Source organism: Piliocolobus tephrosceles, chromosome 3 (assembly GCF_002776525.5).
Source record: "Piliocolobus tephrosceles isolate RC106 chromosome 3, ASM277652v3, whole genome shotgun sequence".
Taxonomy (NCBI): domain Eukaryota; kingdom Metazoa; phylum Chordata; class Mammalia; order Primates; family Cercopithecidae; genus Piliocolobus; species Piliocolobus tephrosceles.
In genome coordinates, this window is record NC_045436.1 from 132,373,402 (window position 1) to 132,393,868 (window position 20,467).

The 20,467-nt window shown below is 37.1% G+C and overlaps 1 protein-coding gene across 2 annotated transcripts in view; it reads right to left on the reverse strand.

Moving 5' to 3' along the window:
* The window catches only part of CEP135 (centrosomal protein 135), an 81,977-nt gene that overhangs the window by 54,571 nt on the left and 6,939 nt on the right, over nucleotides 1-20,467 (reverse strand). Inside the window, exons 5-11 of one of the 2 annotated variants that reach the window (XM_023192188.2) lie at nucleotides 18,881-19,022; nucleotides 16,431-16,515; nucleotides 12,643-12,771; nucleotides 11,173-11,388; nucleotides 7,903-7,968; nucleotides 5,622-5,760; nucleotides 1,968-2,191 (exon numbers count right to left, since the gene is read on the reverse strand). In XM_023192188.2, coding sequence (XP_023047956.1) covers nucleotides 1,968-2,191; nucleotides 5,622-5,760; nucleotides 7,903-7,968; nucleotides 11,173-11,388; nucleotides 12,643-12,771; nucleotides 16,431-16,515; nucleotides 18,881-19,022 — 1,001 coding nt within the window. Of the gene's footprint in view, nucleotides 1-1,967; nucleotides 2,192-5,621; nucleotides 5,761-7,902; nucleotides 7,969-11,172; nucleotides 11,389-12,642; nucleotides 12,772-16,430; nucleotides 16,516-18,880; nucleotides 19,041-20,467 lie in introns of both variants that reach the window. The other variant, XM_023192187.2, reaches the window with a different exon arrangement.

Genomic DNA, 20,467 nt, shown 5'->3' on the forward strand with positions numbered 1-20,467 from the left:
TTCTTCAATCTAATTTGGATCTCCTCTATATACTCTTAAAGTATTTTGAACTTTTTCCGTACTTTCTTCATAAACACATTATAAATGAGGTTATAAGGTTATTTACACGACTGTGCGTTTAATGTGTATCTATCTGCACTACTAAAATTTAAGCTCTATGAGGGCCACAGTAGGAACCTGGTCTTTTTCATTATGTCTTCAGTGTCTAGTATGGTACCCAGTAAAACATGAGTTCCCTGAACATTTACTGACTGACTTTCCTAAGCAGAAACTCTCCTCTTCTTTAAATATATCTGGTGTACATATTTGTTAGTGTTAATGTATAATTGTGAATAATGCCCTTTCACTACTCCATTGTCCCCTAAACACACACATGCACACACATGCGCAATGCTGAAGGCTGTAAGGGCAGGAACTGTCGTCTTCATCTCTGTATTCTATGTCTCATTCAGAGCAGGCACTCAGTATTTATCTTCTGAAGTGACCCTAACTTTCTACCAGAACTCATTTGCTTTGAACCAGCAAACAATAAGGAAATAAACCATTCACCAGTAACTAGGTGTTATGCTGGGTCCTTATACAAATTATTTTCATGATCAATTAATGAGCTATTGTGTTGAATGGTGACCAGTTAATAATAATGTATTGTATACTTCAAAATTGCTAAAAGAATAGATTAACATTCTCACCACAAAAAAAGTAATAAGTTGGTGAGGAAACAGACATGTTAATTGGTTTGACTGAATCTTTCTATAATGTATACATAGATCAAAACATCCAACTATACTCTATAAATATACATATTATTTGTCAATTAAAAATAAAACCAACAAATTAGCTCATTTAATCTTCGCAAGAAATTATAGTCTCGTTGTGTTGACCAGACTGGTCTCGAACTCCTGGCCTCAAGTGATCCTCCCATCTTGGCTTCCCAAAGTGCTGGAATTACAGGTGTGAGCCACCCCACCTGGCCTTATTCTTATAATAGATAACATAGTATAGTGTTTATATTGACAACTGTAAATCAAAATTCAGCCATTAGCCTATGAGGTTAAAAAATGAAGTCTAATCAGAAGACAAAACTGTTTGACAATGGACACAGGATCTTCAGGAAAAACATGACAAAATTAGTAAATTTGGTCAAGTCTGAAATCAAATGTTTTGAGTTTTAATGAGTACTTCCCACTCCCAGACTTCCCCTAATTTTACCTAGTGTAAAGTCACATAAGCCTTCAAGACTCCTGAACTCCAAAGCTTAAAAGAAGAAAAATCTGAAAAACTCAAATGATACTCATAAAACACTAAAAATAATTAAGACCTAAAATAGAGACACATGATTTTAATCTCTCATGAATCATGGTCAACTTTAAATACATACAATGGGAGATGCAATTAGAAAATGACATAAAGTGAACATCTTTGGATCATCAGCTTACAAATATGGTTGTGGTGGATAAACAAAACAACTTGCCCAGCACTCACTTGCCATTTCTATCTATCTCCCATAGCATGGTTAATAGAGAAGATGCCTGGTCAGTAGAATGTGACAGACTTTCCTAACTGGTCCAAGGCTGGAAATGACATGAAACCATGTTGCCTGCCATGCATACAAAGCTACTCTGCCATGAAAGAGAAAATGCAGCTGATACAGAAAGTAAATTCTAAAAAGAGAGGGAATGTCCAACAATAGGAGTCCTGGAAGCCCAGGTGCCATTACACTTCTATAACTCAGCTATTCAACCTTCCCTCTAATTTCCAGTCATCTATATGTTATAGTTTGTTCTTAATTTTCCTAATTAATGCAGTGTTCCTATAGTACAGGCCATAAAAGAAAACAAATATCAAAATCAGGATTCTTTCAAAGCACGTATGAATAAAGTTACACTTAATATAATAATAAACCAAAACAATTTATTCATAAAGATACTTTTCTGGCCTCATCACTTACTCTTATAAAGGGACATTACCTTTTCTGGTGTTCTAAATACTGAATTTTTTTCACGTGCGCCATAATTTGTAGAGCAAGATCTTCGCTGTATTATATGTTGGAGTCTCTCTAGCTCTTTCTTATAATAATCTCGTTCTTCTTCTATACCTTTCAGAAATGTATCTAAACGAGAAGGTGACCTGTCTCGACGTTTTATTCCATGTTCTAGTCTCATCCTCTCAACTTCCAGAGTAAGTTCTCTTTCTGCAAATTAAAGTGGTTAACTCTTAAAATAATGTTGCATATGTAATGTTGATTAGTCAAGTAAATTATATTAATAACTTTTAGAAAGAAAGCTACTAGAAATCATGAACTGTTCTAAATAACACCTGTAAGTACCAAATCTATTGAACAGGTAAATATTGAGAGGAAAAAAGGAAAAAAAAAAAGCAAAAATTAGAAGTTTAAATAAAGTCCAATAGGTCCAAGTCCCCTGCTTTGGCTTATTATAAGATGGGTACTATTCAGTACTACAAAATAAAGCAATAAATTACCACATAGTACTTTCCCAGGACCTGAAAATGCACTAAAAGAAAATATATCTATAAACAACCATAACATGCACAAACTTAACATTAAGCTTGAATTTAATACAGTATACACATTTACAAAGAAAGCAAAATAACTCAAATAAATATAATTATTAGCTGTTACCATAGAAATTGCCTCTTCATGAGTCAAAAGTAACCAAATACTGGCAATTTCATATAGTTGAACCTAATTTAATTTATGTTCATTACAACTCTTGAGGCATGCAATGATTTTCCTGATGTATTCTGATTTACTCTCATCTCTTCTTTCATTCGTTCAACAGATATGTATTAAGCATTTACTGTATGCCCAGCACCAGCTAAGGATACAGTATAAAAAAACATAGCTAAGGCTGAACAATTATTCTAATTGTAGTAGGATAAAAGTTACAAAAGGATAGTGTGCAATGCAAACCAGAGGATGAATTGGCAAATTTGCCCCAAGAAGGAATGACCAGAGAGGTAAGAAGAAAGTAGGAGAGTGGGAAAGAATGGGCAACTGGGTTAAATGCAGTCAAATAAGCAAATGAATGAAAAGCAGCCACTGCATTTAGCACAACAGAGGTGAATGACTTAAAGAGCAGTTTTGTTGAAGGGGTGGCAGCAGAAGCCAACTGGAGTGGACTGAGGAGCTAAGGGGTAGTGGGTGATCAAGCAGAACAGCAAGTATGGATGACCTTTCAAGATGCTGATGCTATGAAGAGAAGAAATGAGTGGCTGCATAGGAATGGGTCAAAGTTTTTGTATTGGAATGGGTGAAGAGTAAGCATGTTTGAATGCCAATAGGAAAAAATAGTACAAAGATTAAAATTATGGAGAGGAGATCATTAATTTGCAAGGTTTTTAAAATTAGAGAAGTTAGGGCCCAGAGAATAGATGGAGCCACTGGTCCTTCATAAGAGGGACATTCTTGCATTGAACAGGAAGGAACAAGATGCACAAGTTTTTAATCCGAGGCCAGAAAACGGAGTGAATCCCTGCCATGGCTTCCCTTCCCTAGGAAAACTGGAGGTAGGATCATCCACTCAGGATGAAGGTGGGAAATGGGACTCACAGGTTTACTGACAGTGCAAAACATTTTAAATATCCCCCGTGGAGAATGGAAGATCAAAGTCTAAGAGAAACTGTAAGATTTCCATACAGAGCCGAGCAGCCTGCTGAGGTTCAGGACCATCTAATTTGCAGCGCTCTCAATGTGCCTGGTGCACACTCACAAACAGCTGACCATGTGTAAAAGTGTAGAAGGCAAATTGTTTGGCTCATCCATGGCTGGGTATCGGGCAGGGGGATGCACCCAAAACACAGGGAAACAAGAGAGTGTGAGACAGGTGAAAGATTACGCTGAAATGATAGGCCACACATAGCTATCAAAAGAAATATAAACTTTTTTTTTTTTATTTTTTTGAGATGGAGTTTCACTATTTTTCCCCAGGCTGGAGTACAATGGTGCCATCCTGGCTCACTGCAACCTCCGCCTCCAGGTTCAAGCAATTCTCTTGCCTCAGCCACCTGAGTAGCTGGGATTACAGGCACCCACCACCAGGCCCAGCTAATTTTTTTATTTTTAGTAGAGATGGGGTTTCTCCACGTGGGTCAGTCTGGTCTTGAACTCCTGACCTCAGGTGATCCGCCCGCCTCAGCCTCCCAAAGTGCTGAGATTACAGGCATGAGCCACCGCAGCCAGCCTATTTTAAATTTTTATACATGGTTCTAAGCACTTCAACATATTAACTCATTTAATTATCACAACAACCTTTCAGGGTAGGTGTCATCATTAGCCCCATAGATAGGGAAACTGAGACACAGAGAGCTTAAATAACATGCTCAAGGTACACAGCTAATAAGTAGAGAGGAGGTTAGATTATCCACATGGGCCTAGGATAGAGACTCTTCTTAATTCAGTACACTGGCTTCCTTTCACTTCCTAAGACACACAGAGTTTGATGGCACCAAGCTTCTGCACTTGCCATTTCCTCTGCATAGAAAACTAGACCCCAGATCTTCATATTGCTGGTGTCTTGTCATTGAGCACTTCAGTCTCTAGCACATCCTCCCACTCTAATTTAATATCTCTTATCAACTAAAATTAACTTCTTCACTTATCTGCTACTAGTTTGTTTCCCTAACAAGAAAAAAGGCTCTGCAAGAGCAGGGCCCTTATGTATTTTGTTTGCCACTATATATCCCAGCACTCAAAAACAGGGCCTGGCACACACCCACACAGCAGGTGATTCATAAACATTGGTCAAATTAATGAATGAATAAATTCTTTATTTTTTTTTGGAGATGGAGTCTCATTCTGTCACCCAGACTGGAGTGTAGTGGCATGATACAGTCTCACTGCAACCTCCGCTTCCCGGGTTAAAACAATTCTCTTGCCTCAGCCTCTTGAGTAGCTGGGATTACAGGCACGTGCCACCATGCCCAGTTAATTTTGTATTTTTAGTAGAGATGGGGTTTCACCATGTTAGCCAGGGTGATCTTGAACTCCTGACCTCAGGTGATCCACCTACCTCAGCCTCCCAAAGTGCTGGCATTACAGGTGTGAGCCACCGCACCCGGCCAAATGAATTCTTATATGTTCTTTATGCCAACACTACTAAAACTTGGTCACAGTTATGAGACAAGTATTATTAATCACATCCAACATTTAGTGCACATACAACTAGCAGCGAACATTTAGAACTGGTACCTGCAGAAAGTTAGCCTATTTCTATTTGTGTGTGTGTGTATGTGTATGTATTTTAAGATAATATAACTGCATTTCCTTGAAAAGATTCTGTACTTCAATTTTCCACTATTAAAATAGCCTTCCCTTTAGTCTTACTTAATTCTGTTATTAGTGTGTCTCAAACAAGGACACATTTCTATTGCAAAATATTCAAGCAGGGTTCCCTGTATAAACTAGTCAAACATAAAAATTCTAAGGTCCTTGGGGGAGAGATTTCTACTGTATCTACAGTACCTACTGTGGTTTCTGACTAATGGTAAGCACTCAACAAATATTTATTGAATGAAGGAATGAATGATTATCTACTAAGAAAAACAATACATCAAGAGGAAATCACAATCATTTTTTAAGCTATCAAAATTTGACATCTTACCTGTAACTACAAAACTTTCAACTTTTTTGCTAAGTCTTTGCTTTTCTTGTTCAAGCTGATGAACAACAGTTTCAAGATCTGATTTTACAAGGAGTTCATCACTCAGTCTCTCCTTTTCTTTATGGCATAAGTTCAATTCCTGCAAATTTTAATACTATAATTAAGATTTCTAACAACTTTATAAAATACTATCGCACTTAAAAGGAAAATAGATTTTTATAAGCATATTTATATAACAGCAATTTACATATATGTGTGTGTACATACACTTAATTAGTCAAATATAAGGTTTCAATTAAACTTAATTATCATTTGTAGCTGAAAGTACCATAAAACACATATCAACAATGTTTCTTTGTGGGTGGGAGAATTATTTTCTTCTACTTAGTTTAGCATATTGTCTTATTTTTTTCTAAATGAATATGTATTTATATAATTAAAAAATATAAAACTTTTTCATGTTTAAGAAAGCAGTAGTAAGATAAAGTCTTCTAAGACCACCACATACAGTGTATCTATAACTATACTGGTTATTCTCTCAGCCTCATATGCACAACAAGGATAACAAGACCAGGACACTAAGGATTCACTGGTGAGGATGAATCTATGGTTAAGTACTTTACATGGTATCCAGCATGTCCACCATGGTAAGTACTTAAAAAATGTTTTTATATAACAGCAATTTATCATTCTTATCTTAAAAATACATAGAATCTTGCATTACTGGAAAACATAAGAATGGTAAGAAAGTAACGACAGCAACATCTTACTGTCAGCCAACACTACTAAAACTTGGTCACAGTTCTGAGACAAGTATTATTAATCATATCCAACATTTAGTGCACATACAACTAGCAGTGAACAAATGGCAAAAATCCCTTGCTCTCACGCTTCCTTTTTAATTGACTTATGCCACCAGGACACTGCAGCTAGACTGTATAAAAAATATACATAATGAAAGAACTTGGAAATTAGTATTTACCTTTGTTTCCAATCTTAGAGAAAACTCTTCTAATTCAACAGGTTATTTTTAAAAATCCTCAATCATTTGGGTTACTACCCGGTTTCTACCTTATAAGCAAGACACTTTCTGCTAGTTCCAGACTATAGGACCAAATGCTTTTTCTGTATGCTATATTTAGGCTTCTGTTGGGATGATTACTTCCTTTGTTATTTGAAGACTATCAGAACAAGAAATGTGACCAGGAAAATGGTTTGTATTACCAAACAAAGCTATTAAAAGAGGACTGGGCTGGGTGCAGTGGCTCATGCCTGTAGTCCTAGCACTTTAGGAGACTGGGGCAGGAGAATCACTTGAGTTCGGGAGTTTGAGACCATCCTGGGCAACATAGCAAGACCTCATTTCTACTACAAAAAAAAAAAAAATGCTAGGCACGGTGGCACATGCCTGTAGTCTTAAACTACACAAAAGACTGAGGTGGGAGGATCACTTGAGCAAATGGGGTCAAGGCTACAGTGAGCTATGATCATGCCATTGCACTCCAGCCTAGGTGACAAGGAAAGACCCCGTCTCTAATAAATAAATAAATAAAAGAGGATGGGGTACCTTTTGTAATAATCAACAAATATTTTAAGTTAATCAACAAATATTTCAAGTAATTAACTTCTGGTTTTAATATTAGTCAACTCACAAATCATAAAGTAGTTAAAAGAAGGTAAAATTTCTAACAGCTACCTACTATACATAAGATTAAGGAATTATAAAAATATAAACTTGCATGTCCATGCAGTGGAATATTGCTCAGACATAAGAAGGAATGAAGTACTCATAAATGCTACCACATGCATGAACCTTGTAAACATTTTGCTTAGGAAAAGAATCCAGACACAAAATATATGATTCCCTTTATATGGAATGGCCAGAATAGACAAATCTACAGAAACAGAAAGTAGATCAGTGGTTGTCAGGAGCTGAGCAATAAAATAAAGCATACATATTTTCTTTTCCTTTCTTTTTTTTTTAAGACGGAGTTTCGCTCTTGTTGCCCAGGCTGGAGTGCAATGGCGCAACCTTGACTCACTGCAACTTCTGCCTCCCAGGTTCAAGCAATTCTCCTGCCTCAGCCTCCCAAGTAGCTGGGATTACAGGCATGCGCCACCACACCCAGCTAAGTTTTGCATTTTTAGTAGAGACAGGGTTCACCATGTTGATCAGGCTGGATGGCCTCAAACTCCTGACCTTGGGTGATCCACACATCTCAGCCTCCCATGAAAATTTTCTTACTGAAAATGCTGGCAATTCAATATGACGTCAACTTACCAGTTGAAGTTTTGCCATTGTTTCCTCAAGATCCTGCATTTCAGACAGCTTTCTTTTAATCTCTTTCTAGGAATAAAAAGCCTATTAGGTATATACTTAAAAGTCTAAGAATATTTATCACTAAGTCACATGCAAATAGATCAAGTAATTTTGCAAGTACTTCACATTCCCTCTTACCACTGAGATCTGAGGCTTCATCTCTATCAATTTCAATGAAGAGGCAAAATTGAGCTTCTCTTTAATCTTTTGGTATCCCGAATGTTTACAGGAGCCTACTTATAACATCTGAAGAAGGCAACTTGAACATCTTGTAGGATCTTCCTTGGGCCTTAAATTTGGGGGCAATCCTATGGTACTGACATTTCCTGATCTTCCTATCCTATTGGCTTTCTCCACACCTGCTTTTACCAACCTGGATCCTCTCTATAGAGAGCCAAATGCCAAGATCAAAATATTATGATCCAATAGGAATATTTTGTTGAGCCAACTTGTCATTTCTGAGCATTTGCAATGGGACATAGAAAGCTGTGTTTAGCATGCTGTGCGCACAAGGATAGAAGATGCAAAAGGTGGTGGAAAAAGACAGGGATGAGATACAGGAGTGTTGCAATGAAACTAAAACCACAAAAACAGAATTAAAACTGCACTCATTATATCCTTTTTCAAGATTGTGTTGGTGGCCTGGGGTCCTTTGAGATTCCATATGCATTTTAGAAAGAAGCTTTTTCTATTTTTGCAAAAAAAAAAAAAAAAAAAAAAAAAAAAAAAAACACCACTGGGATTTTGATAGGGATTGCACTGAATTTGAGTTGCATGGACACTTTAACAATACTGAGTCTTCCAATCCATGGACACAGAATGTCTTTCCATTTATTTGTGTCTTCTTTAACTTCTTTAGCAATGCTGTATAGTTTTTCAAGTGTAACGGTTTTTCATCTCATTGGTTAAGTTTATTTCCTTTTGATGCTATTGCAGATGGGATTACTTTCTTAATTTCCTTTTTGGATAGTTTATTCTTAGTGTATAGAAAAACATCTGATTTTTGTGGCTGATTTTCTACTCTGCAATTCTGCTGAATTAGTTTATTAGTTCTGGTTTTTGTGGAATGTTGAAGGCTTTCTACATGTAAAATTATGTTATCTGTAAACAGAGATAATTTTACTCTTTCTTTGCAATTTGTATATCTTTCCTTGCCTAACTGCTCTGGCTAGGACTTCCAGTACTATGTTGAGTAGCAGTGACAAGAGTGGGAATCCTTTCCTGTTCTTCATCTTAGAGGAAAAGCTTCCAGTTTTTTACCACTGAGTATGATTGTTTCCTGTGGGCCTTTCATACATGGTTTTTAACTGAGGTAATTTCCTTTTATTCCACTAATTAGTAGAGGTGGCACTGTATAAAATCAATTTGGTGATGTAGAGCAGTGGTCTTCAAACTGGATTATATTTACTCCTGGGATAAAATGAACACTTTCCAAGTATTATATAAAACTATGGTATGCACAAAGTTCTAAGGAATCAGCATCTGAATCCTTAATTTGCATATTCGGTGCTTCTTAAAAATGACCTACCTAATAACTTGTTTGTGGCCCGGCTACCATGTGAGTTCTGCATTCCTACCCTCCCTTTTATAGCTGCCTTTCTCTCAATGTTCAAAGAAGGGCATGTATCTCATTCATACCCCAATAGTGCACTGTCTCAAGATATAAAAAACTTTTGGAGTACCAGATCAAAAGATAATCTGAAATGTTGGGGCTGGCCAAAGGCTTTAAATAAGACACTATTTTCTCCTATTATCTCCCATTAAGAGATGTATTTCCAATACAATTTTACTTTTTTACTTCATAAATATTAACATTTGTGGTGTATTTGTCACTTTAACCCACTGATAATTAATAATTTTAACGATAACACTATTTCAGATGAAAATGTTAACACCTTGAACCTTAACAGTTACAGGAAATTTTTAAAAATAAAAAACTTTTGTTTTCCCATCAGATAGGCTGTCAGAAATTTTTTAAACAAAAAAAATTCATTCTTTTTAAATTTGTTCTTTTTATTGTACAGGCGTATGATAGTGTGATCACGAAAAGGTTTTCAAGCATAAAACTGGTTGAAATAGGATAAAATTTTGTGGAAATTTCAAGGAGAAAGGATCATTTAGATTTTACTAGCTATAATTAAAAGAATAATGAAATAGTTTTATCTTAAGACATTGTATTTAAAATAGATTGGAAATATCACCCTTTCCATTTAAACTTAAAAGATGAAAAACGTTATTATAATTACCAACTTAAAAATGTGCAAGGACATATATAGTTTTAAAAACACTTCTAAAGAATTCTTGGTGGCCAAGCATGGCTGCTCATGCCTGTAATCTGAGCACTTAGGGAGGCTGAGGCAGGAGGATTGCTTAACCCAGGAGTTTGAGACGAACCTGGGCAACATAGTGAGATCCCGTCTCTGCAAAAAATTAAAAAATTAGCTGGGCCTTGTGGCATGCACCTGCAGTCCCAGCTACTCAGGAGGCTGAGATGGGAGGATTGCTTGAGCCTGAGGAGGTTTAGGCTGCAGTGAGCTATGATTGTCCCACCACACTCCAGCCTGGGCAACAGAGCAAGACCATGTCTCAAAAACCACAAGCTGAGTGCAGTGGCTCATGCCTGTAATCCCAGAATTTTGGGAGGCAGAGGTGGATGGATCACCTGAGGCCAGGAGTTCAACCAGGCTGGCCCACATGGTGAAACCCCATCTCTACTAAAAGTACAAAAAAAAGTAGAAAAATTAGCTGGGCATGGCGAGCACTTGTAATTCCAGCTATTTGGAGGTTGAGACAGGAGAACTGCTTGAACCTGGGAGACAGAGGTTGCAGTGAGCCGAGATCACACCACTGTACTCCAGCCTGGGAGACAGAGATTCTGTCTCCAAAAAAAAAAAAAAAAAGGATTATTGAGCAAAAATGACACAGAGGGGAAACTTTGAAAGCTCTCTCACAATGCACAAAGGGGCAGAGATAAAAATCTTGAAGGAAAACAAGTCCTTGGAGATCCATCCTAAGAATAGGTGTGCTTCAGAGAGACATTCAAACAACTAAAACAAATATAATCATTTACAGGTGTAAACAACACTTCAGAAAACCCTGCATTACCAAAGCAAAAAAACAAAAACAGACACAAAACCAAAAACCTGAATGCAGATATCAAAAGGGCTCAAGCTCACTGTGTGCTAGGAGAATTAATGAACACTCTCACAACCCATGCACATCATTCATTACCTTTGCTTCCCCAAGTTCTTTATCAGCAGTCTCAAGCACTTCTTCTTTATGTCTTTCCAACTGCTGTGCTAACTGATCTATTTCAGTTAATTCTTGGCAAAGTTTTTCATTTTTGTTACTTAAATTAACAACTTCAGATGTCACCGTTTCCTTGGTTTCCATAAGCTCTCGTATACGCTTCTCCAGGTCTTTATTAGCTTGCTGAAGAAAGTCAACCTGAATTGGAGTTGTAATTTATGAGGTATATGAATTTGAAAATTATCCTAAACACTGACTTTCCAAATAATATTTCAAAAAACTGTATTTTAAAACGTATTGAAGATTAAAACTACAGCTATTCTATATTTGCAAATTTATATTGTTATTTACAAAACTGACCATGTGAAGTGTAATAAAAGTACATATCCATTGGCTTTGATTTTCAAGCATAGAAAGGACAAGAAATTTGTGTGAACTTTTTCTCAGTACAGAGTTCTATATGACAAGAATATCATGATGATAATAGACTGTGTTGTTCAATATAGTAGCCACTAGCAACCACATGTGGCTACTGAACATCTGAAATGTGGCTAGTGTAAACTGAGATGTGCTATAACTATAAAATATACACAGGATTTCAAAGATAATACAAAGAAAAAAATAGGTATGTAAAAACATTACTGGTTGAAATGACAATATTTTGGACATGTTGGGGTAAATACATTATTACAATTAATTTCACCTCTTTTTATTTTTTTAAATCGAGCTGCTACTGGAAAAATTTAAATTACATTTATGGCTCATATCATATTTGTATGGGACAGCACTCCTCTAGAGCTACTGTTGATATTTTTTACCTACTATATTCTGTTTGTAGCCCAAGCAGCTCTGTCATACCAAAATTTCTAAAGTTCATGTGTCATGCTATATGGAACTCTCCTGCTCTTTCAGCCTTAGGTCAAATGCATGGCAAAGGAATCCACTACATAAGTAGCTAAAAGCTAGATATTTAATTTTTACATACATTTTTAATTTTTTAGGTTATAAAAGATATACTCACGAATTTTTTTTTTAAAAAAAGAGAAAACCATAAAGGAGACTATCCCACCACACAAAGGTAAGCTTTGTTAGTATACTTTGGTACATTCTCTTTGTTTTCTCTTTCCAAGTCCATATATACATTTTCTTAAAAGCAAATTGACAATCATGTGCCCAGAGTTTATTCTCTTCCTTTAAATTGTTAATGTTATGGTGTATGTTAATTACTCCTCATTCTTTAGAATGAGACTCCTCAGTCTTTAGAAACATGATTTTTCAATAACTCCACCTTATTTCTGGATACTATGATTCTATCAAATTTTTCCCATTGCAAGTAATACCTCAGTGAACAACTCCCACCACTTTTACAAACCCATAGACCATTATAAACATATAGTGTTTATTATAAACACCATTATATACACTCAGTGAAATAATTATAAAAGCCATTACCTGAATATTTAAATGAGCAATAAGCTTTTCATTGGTTTTATTTCTAGACTCCAGAGAGAGGACATCAGGGGACCGACCACCATCCAAAGCAACTGACAGTCGTTCTATCTCTCGTTCTCTTAGCTCGATCTGAAGACACAAAGTCATGCTGTCATTTTAAAAAATCTGGTTTTCAGCCAAATGACTAACACTGAACAAACATTTATTTGGACATATTTTCTTACATCCCAATGTATACAAGAGATTAACATTTATATTTGTGTCATATATTATATGCATAAATGCAGAACAAAAATAAATTATATAGAAAATGTCAACAGACATACTGTCAATATATCTTTCATATGTATTTTTACTACAGATTCTTCCTTATTTAATTTTTGTGTTTTTTTCCCTCTTTTAAGATTTAACAATGTTTATATAAAAACAAACTTGTTAGCAGATTACACACATGCTCAAGTACTAGAATTGAATCAAAACTACTTCAGTCCCTGGTAGAATAAATAAATGAGTATAAAACACTAAGAAAAGTAAGTTGCTACTGAACCTCAATATTAGAAAGAATAGGAAACTGGGGTGAATTTAATTATCTGTTATTTATGTAAGAATTTGGAAAAGCTCACACTTTCAAGCTTTGGCTTTCTTTTTTTTCTCTTTTTGAGACGGAGTTTCACTCTGTCACCCAGTCTGGAGTGCAGTGGCATGATCTTGGGTCACTGCAACCTCTGCTTCCCGGGTTCGAGCGATTCTCCTGCCTCAGCCTCCTGAGTAGCTGGGACTATAGGCATGTGCCACCACGCCTAGCTAATTTTTGCATTTTTAGTAGAGATGGGGTTTTACCATGTTGGCCAGGCTGGTCTTGAACTCCTAACCTCAGGTGATCTGCCCAAATCACCTTCCTAAAGTTCTGGGATTATAGGCGTGAGCCACTGCTCCTGGCCCAAGCTTTGGTTTTCTTAAAATAAATAAATAACCAAGCACTCCAAACATACCAAAAAGTAACAACAACATGGAATGTCTGAGACAGCAGAAATAGCTTGGTATGACTGGATGTAATGTGCATGGGATCTAGTAGTTGGGGATGTCTGAAGAATTAGGATGAAACTAATTATGATTATCCTGGACTAAAGGATGAAATTGATAGGAATAAAAACAGAGGCAGGGAAACCTAATACAGGAATGCACAAGAAACAATTAATGACTAAAATAAAACAGTGGTAGAGGATAGAACAGAAGAAATAAGTTTAAGAAGCACTTAGCCAGTAGAAATGACAGAACTTGGTGAGTGGTATGTGAAGGCAAAAGAAAGAGATCTAGAAAGACTATAGAATGTGCAGTTGGGCAAACGTTGATGCTACCAACCAAAGTAGAGAATACAGGAGTTGAAACCAGAAGAGAACAAGTCCAGTACAAGGCATATGAGTACAAAAAGACTACATTCAAGTGGAAATGCCCAGTGTGAAGGTGGGTACATGGGTCTGGAGTTCAGCAGAGAAGTTTGAGCCAAAGAGATGAAGGAGTCATCAATACACAGGCAATATTTTAAACCAAGAGAGCGATGAGGACACTTGAGAAAAGATACAGAAGAGAAGAAGGGGTCAAAGACAGAATTCAGGAAAACAGTAATATTTCAGGGAGTGGACAGGTGAAACAAACCAAAAAAACCAATTATAATAGGCTTAAAAAAAAGGAAACTAGAAAAAAATGAAGTCATGGAAAAGTTTCAAAGACCAATTATCAATACTACCAACTACCACAGAGTAGGTCAAGAAAATAGACCCTTAAGTATCCTTTTGGCTCTAACAATTAATGTTACTGATGTAATTAACTAGACTAGTGAGTGCAGAAGACAGACTACAGTAGGTTAAGGAGTGAGCAGGAGGTGGAGAAGCAGAGACAGAAATGGAGCTATCAAGTAAGACAGTCTTTGGAGAAGTATGCATAGAGAGGGAGAAGGAATCCTCAAGAGGAAGAGGTAGTTAAAAGAGTTTTTTGGCTGGGCGCGGTGGCTCACCCCTGTAATCCCAGCACTTTGGGAGGCCGAGGTGGGAGGATCACGAGGTCAGGAGATCGATACCATTCTGGCTAACATGGTGAAACCCCGTCTCTACTAAAAAATAACAAAAAATTAGCCAGGCGCGATGGTGGGTGCCTGTAGTCCCAGCTACTCAGGAGGCTGAGGCAGGAGAATGGCATGAACCCAGGAGGCGGAGCTTGCAGTGAGCCGAGATCATGCCACTGCACTCCAGACTGGGCGACAGAGCGAGACTCCATTTCAAAAAAAAGAGTTTTTGAAAAGGGATGTTAGCTATGACAAAACAAGTATGTCTTCACAGGATTGTTATGAAGATTAAATTAATCGTTGTAAAGTGGTTATACAAGTACTTATTAAAGAAAAAAGAATAATTGATTAAAGCAAGGTTCTAAGGAAAAAAGAGGAAATGGGGTCAAGAGCACAGGCAACTCAGCCTTAAATAGGATGAACAATACCCTGCCCACTAAGTCTTAAGACAGCCTGAGTTCAAATATGGCTAATTTTAAAGGTAGAGATAGAAAGTTGAGACAAGGTGACTTTCTCAGAAGATGGAATTTTTCTTTTTTTCTTTTTTTTTTTTTAGATGGAGTTTTCGCTCTTGTTGCCCAGGCTGGAGTGCAATGGCATGATCTCGGCTCACCACAACCTCTGTCTCCCAGGTTCAAGCGATTCTCCTTCCTCAGCCTCCCGAGTAGTTGGGATTACAGGCATGCACCACCATGCCCAGCTAATTTTGTATTTTTAGTAGAGATGGGGTTTCTCCATGTTGGTCAGGCTGGCCGCCAACTCCCGACCTCAAGTGATCCACTCACCTCGGCCTCTCAAAGTGCTAGGATTACAGGCATGAGCCACCACACCTGGTCGATTTTCCTTAACTCCATTTTATCCAACTAATCTTCAAAACACTTTTAAAGATCTAGTCATACCAACACCTAAGTTACATCTATATTTGTGTGTGCAGATCACTCAAAAAAAAATGCAATCAATGCAGAAAATGAAAAACGTGTTACCCAATTTAACCTTCAGGACGCCAATTCAACCTTCAGGACGCATATTAAGAAAACAAGCCTGTAATTACCCAAATCAGAATTTAGCCAAGACATCAATAGAAATTATGAAAAGACAAAGCTCGCTATGGTTATAATACAACTGCATCTACTAATTCTCCTGATTCTTCAGAAAACTGTTGTATGAGGACTAGTGCTTGTAGAGAAAAAAAAAAAAAAAAATGGCAACACAAAAGAGTAACTTTCTAAGAGACTGATGCCCTGATCTTCCTGACAAAAGACAAAATCTATAAGAAGAGTAGAAAAATTGCAAAAGTACAATTGTAAAACATAGCACACTTCAATGAAAACAGTAATATGGTTATAAAATTATATTTGGGGAGATAAATGATTCAGCTAAAAGAAAAACCAAACAAAAACTACTATTCACCTCAATGAATAGTGAAGGGAATGGAGTAAAAAAGTGCTCTTCAATCCATCAATCCTCCCACCTCAGCCTCCCAAGTACCTGGGACCATAGGCACATGCCAGCACACTTGGCTAATTTTTAAATTTTTTTAAGAGATAGACTAAGTAAGTAAAGCCACCTAAGCTATTACAGCTATTAACTCTATTAACAAATCTGATGAAAAAGATAAAAGCTATATAAAAACTCAGTATCAGTAATTTCAAATATAACCCAATTCTATTTACAATCACAGCATACCTATCTCAATCCCTACTATGCAAGTAAATAAAAATCCTACCTGCTTGCTATAATCGCTCACCCCACTTTCCATCACTGCTAACTTTTCTTGTAGCTGGTGGACTTCCTGTTGAAGTTCTTGAATCCTGAAAAGCACTTTAAATTAATGCCAATATACTTTTGTTAGGAAAAACAAAATAAGAAACGAAGCTAGATGTGTTATTTCATAAATTCTATACTTTCAGCTTCTCAAAGAGGTAGGACGTACTGTGCCAAAGGGTCCCCAAATCAACATAAAACATAGTACATCATCATGGAGAGTTGGTTTGTAAGAATAGATTTAAAACTGAGTAGAAAATAATTTGTAACTCAGATACACTGTGCAAGAAACACCTCACTATTGCATTTTGATCCCCAGGAAAATTCTTTGAGGTACTGCTGTCAATTCTTAGGTTTAGAAAACTGAGGTTTACTCCAAAATTCACAGGCTTAGTAAGTGAAATAAGAAACTAAAATGTGTTTACTGCCCCTAACCCTGTATTGTCTAATACTACTTTGAAACTCTGGAGAGAAAGATCATATGTAACTACAGCAAAAAAACCTATTCCTTCTGGAACTTGTTAATTCTAACAGAATCAAGATTTTGTCCAAATTATCTGAATTGTTCAGGTACATTATGACATAATCTATTTTCATATTGGAAAGACAAAGCCTGAAGCCAGGTCTGCTTTTTTTTCTTTTTTGAGTCAGGGCCTTCCTTTGTTACCCAGGCTAGAATCCAGTGGCCTGATCACAGCTCACTGTAGCCTCAACCTCCACAGCTCCATCAATCCTCCCACCTCAGCCTCCCAAGTACCTGGGACCATAGGCACATGCCACCACACTTGGGTAATTTTTAAATTTTTTGTAGAGAGAGAGTTTTTCCACATTGCTGAAGCCGATCTTGAACTCCTGGGCTTAAGCAATCCTCCTGCCTCGGCCTACCAAAATGCTGGCATTACAGGCGTGAGCCACAGTGCTTTCAGCCCCAGGTCTGTTTTTAAAAGAGATTTTCCATGGGGTGGAGTAAATGAGGCTGGATACGGCTTGTACTTGATGTTAACTGGAACCAACATTTTCTACTAATCTAAGTTTAGGAGAAGAGTATGCATGCAGCTGCACTCATATAAATGCATGAATGACTCTGAATACAAACAAAATGTGCATATATAAATTAAACAGGACAATTAAAAGAGACGAATGTCACTTACGCAGCCCAAATAATTCCCTAAATAATACTAACACATTGTCTGAAAAGTCCTAGATTATAAAAACAAAACACTTCCCAGTTAAGGTCAAATAACTACATAAAAATACTGTGTGACAACTGAGTGAAGAGATCCTAATCAGTAGCTCAAAGGGTCTTGCTCTGTGTCCCAGGCTGGAGTGCAGTGGTTCAATCTCAGCTCATTGCAACCTCTGCCTCCTAGGTTCAAGTGATCTGCCTACTTCAGCCTCCTAAGTAGCTGGGACTACAGGTGCATGCCACTATGCTCAGCTAATTTTTAATTTTTTTTGTAGAGACAAGGTCTCACTATATTGCCCAGGCTGGTCTCGAATTCATGGGTTCAAGCAATCCTCCTGCCTCGGCCTCCCAAAGTGCTGGGATTAGCAGGTGTGAGCCACTGCACCTGGTCCCAGTGATCTCTTTTAGATTGATCAACTGAGATTAATAAAATCCCCCACAGTCTCTGCATAATCTACAAAATAAAAAGCTACCTGCATGAACTATTTCCATTAGTGTATTCTATACTTTGAAATGCTTCTCTAGCTATTATCATGGAGACTAGTGCTCATCCTTTGAGTCTCTTATACTTTTCTTAATGGTGTTTTGTGAATTTATAATTTGAGCCTCTTAGAATTTTCTTAATGATGTTTTGTGAATTTCTCGTCTCATCTCTAGTACTTGACTACAAACTTCTCAAAAGCAGAAACACCATCTTCTTCATCTTTTTTATCCTCAGAACACTTACACAGTGCCTTGCCCAGGAAACGTTTAATAACGTTTCAATCAAATGGAATTTATATATGATTCAAATGTAAGGAAATATAAACACAGAGCTAGAGAAAGCATTAAAAAAGGTATTTCAAATCCAGTTACAAATCTGTTTATATTTAACTGGCAGTTGACATAAATCTGAAGTAATAAAGATTCCTGCAAAAGATACCTCTTACTTGGAGATGACACAAAATGTCAAAGCAGCTCTACTTAAACAGGTTCTTGATGGCACTAAACTATTTTTAAACCAGTGTGAACAGAAACCTTAGATATACGATCTACTTGATCAAAGTTTCAAAACAAGTAAAAACATTTTATATCAATCTGAAAGTATTTACTGAGTGCCTGTGCAAAGTTCTGTGCTAGACACTGGAGCGACAACAGTTAACAAGACAAAAAGCCCTCCTATCAAGAAACTTAGAGCTAACTGAGTGCTCAATTAACTCAAGCCAAGAAAGAATTATTTAATGCACCTGTTATCAGCCACTTGTAGGAGGTCTGCAATGTAAGGGTCATCTGGTTGAGGAACCGGATATGAACTAACTTCAGAGGGAGGAACCGGTTCATCAATTTGCATACGCTGGCGCCTGAAAGCAATACTTCTTTTCTTGCCACCTAAAAAGAATGAGTGTCCTAAAAAATTAACAAGAAACAAAACCATGTCTTAGAACTAAATATTCCAGGTTAGCCTTTTGGTTATAAAGTGTGCTGCAGTTCATAATACATATTGATAAAATATTTTCTCCATCAATATGTAAATATCCACCCTGATCTTTAACTAAATAATGCATTCCTAAAAACCTCAACAAGACATGGTTATCAAACAAGTTTTATATGCCTGCATGCTTGGCATATATGCCAGGCTTAATATGTCTGTCCACTAGATGGGGATAAGACTCTGGCAAGTTTAAAAGCTGAATATGGCCGGGTACAGTGGCTCACGCCTGTAATCTCAACACTTTGGAAGGCCGAGGCTGGTGGATCACCTGAGGTTGGGAGTTTGAGACCAAGCCTGACCAACATGGTGAAACCCCCTCTCTACTAAAAATACAAAAAAATTAGCTGGGCGTGGTGGCGGGCACCTATAATCCCAGCTACTTGGGAGGCTGAGGCAGGAGAATCGCTTGAACCCGGGAGGCAGAGGTTGCGGTAAGCCGAGATCGTGCCACTGCACTCCAGCCTGGGCAACAAGAGTGAAACTCCATCTCAAAAAAAAAAAAAAAAAAAAAAAGCTGAATGTGCCTGTGGTGTTCACTGTATGAGCTCAAGAAATTATCACTAGCAGAAAACTGGCAGTGAGAACTAAAATACGCATGCTTATTAAGTAATATCAACATAGCAGATAACTGAAATCGTAAGTAGCAAACTTAGAATGAACGGAATGTCATCTGTAATATAAAGCCAAGCTATAACCTGAATTAGGAGGGAATGTTTTCTTAATCTTTACAAGTAGTAGGACTAAATTTTCTTACGGCTAGATATATCTTGTTTTGGTCAAAAATACACAGACAATGTATCTTTTTACGGATTTTGCCAAGATTAGAAGTATATTTGAAAAACTAGAAGATCCTCGTGAAGAACAAACATAATTCACAATTTTGTCTCATTAGAATTCTAACAAATTTTGTATACTCCTACAGAAGTAGGAGTATACAAAAGGAGTTTTAAGGATAAGAAAACTGGGCCAAGGGTATTAAAATGACCTGCTTGTTGACACACCTGAACAAAGCTAACCATTCCTTCTTTCTTTACCTCCTGGTTTTCCTCCTTGGTGGCTCCTCAGTTTATTTCAGAAACCATCTTCTTCCACCTGTCCCTTAAATATCAACTTCCCTAGCATCTGACTCTGGGTCTCCTCTCTTTCCAGTCTACATAATCTCAGTAGATAATTCTTACTACACCCATAGCTTCAATTACCATGAGACTCCAATGACTCTCAAATTTGCATCTCCACCAGGGCCCACACTTTTGAGAACAGATCTACATATCCCACTGTTTGCCAAAAATTTAGACATGCATGTTTTCTGGGTATAGCATATTCCACACATCCAAAAGTGGAC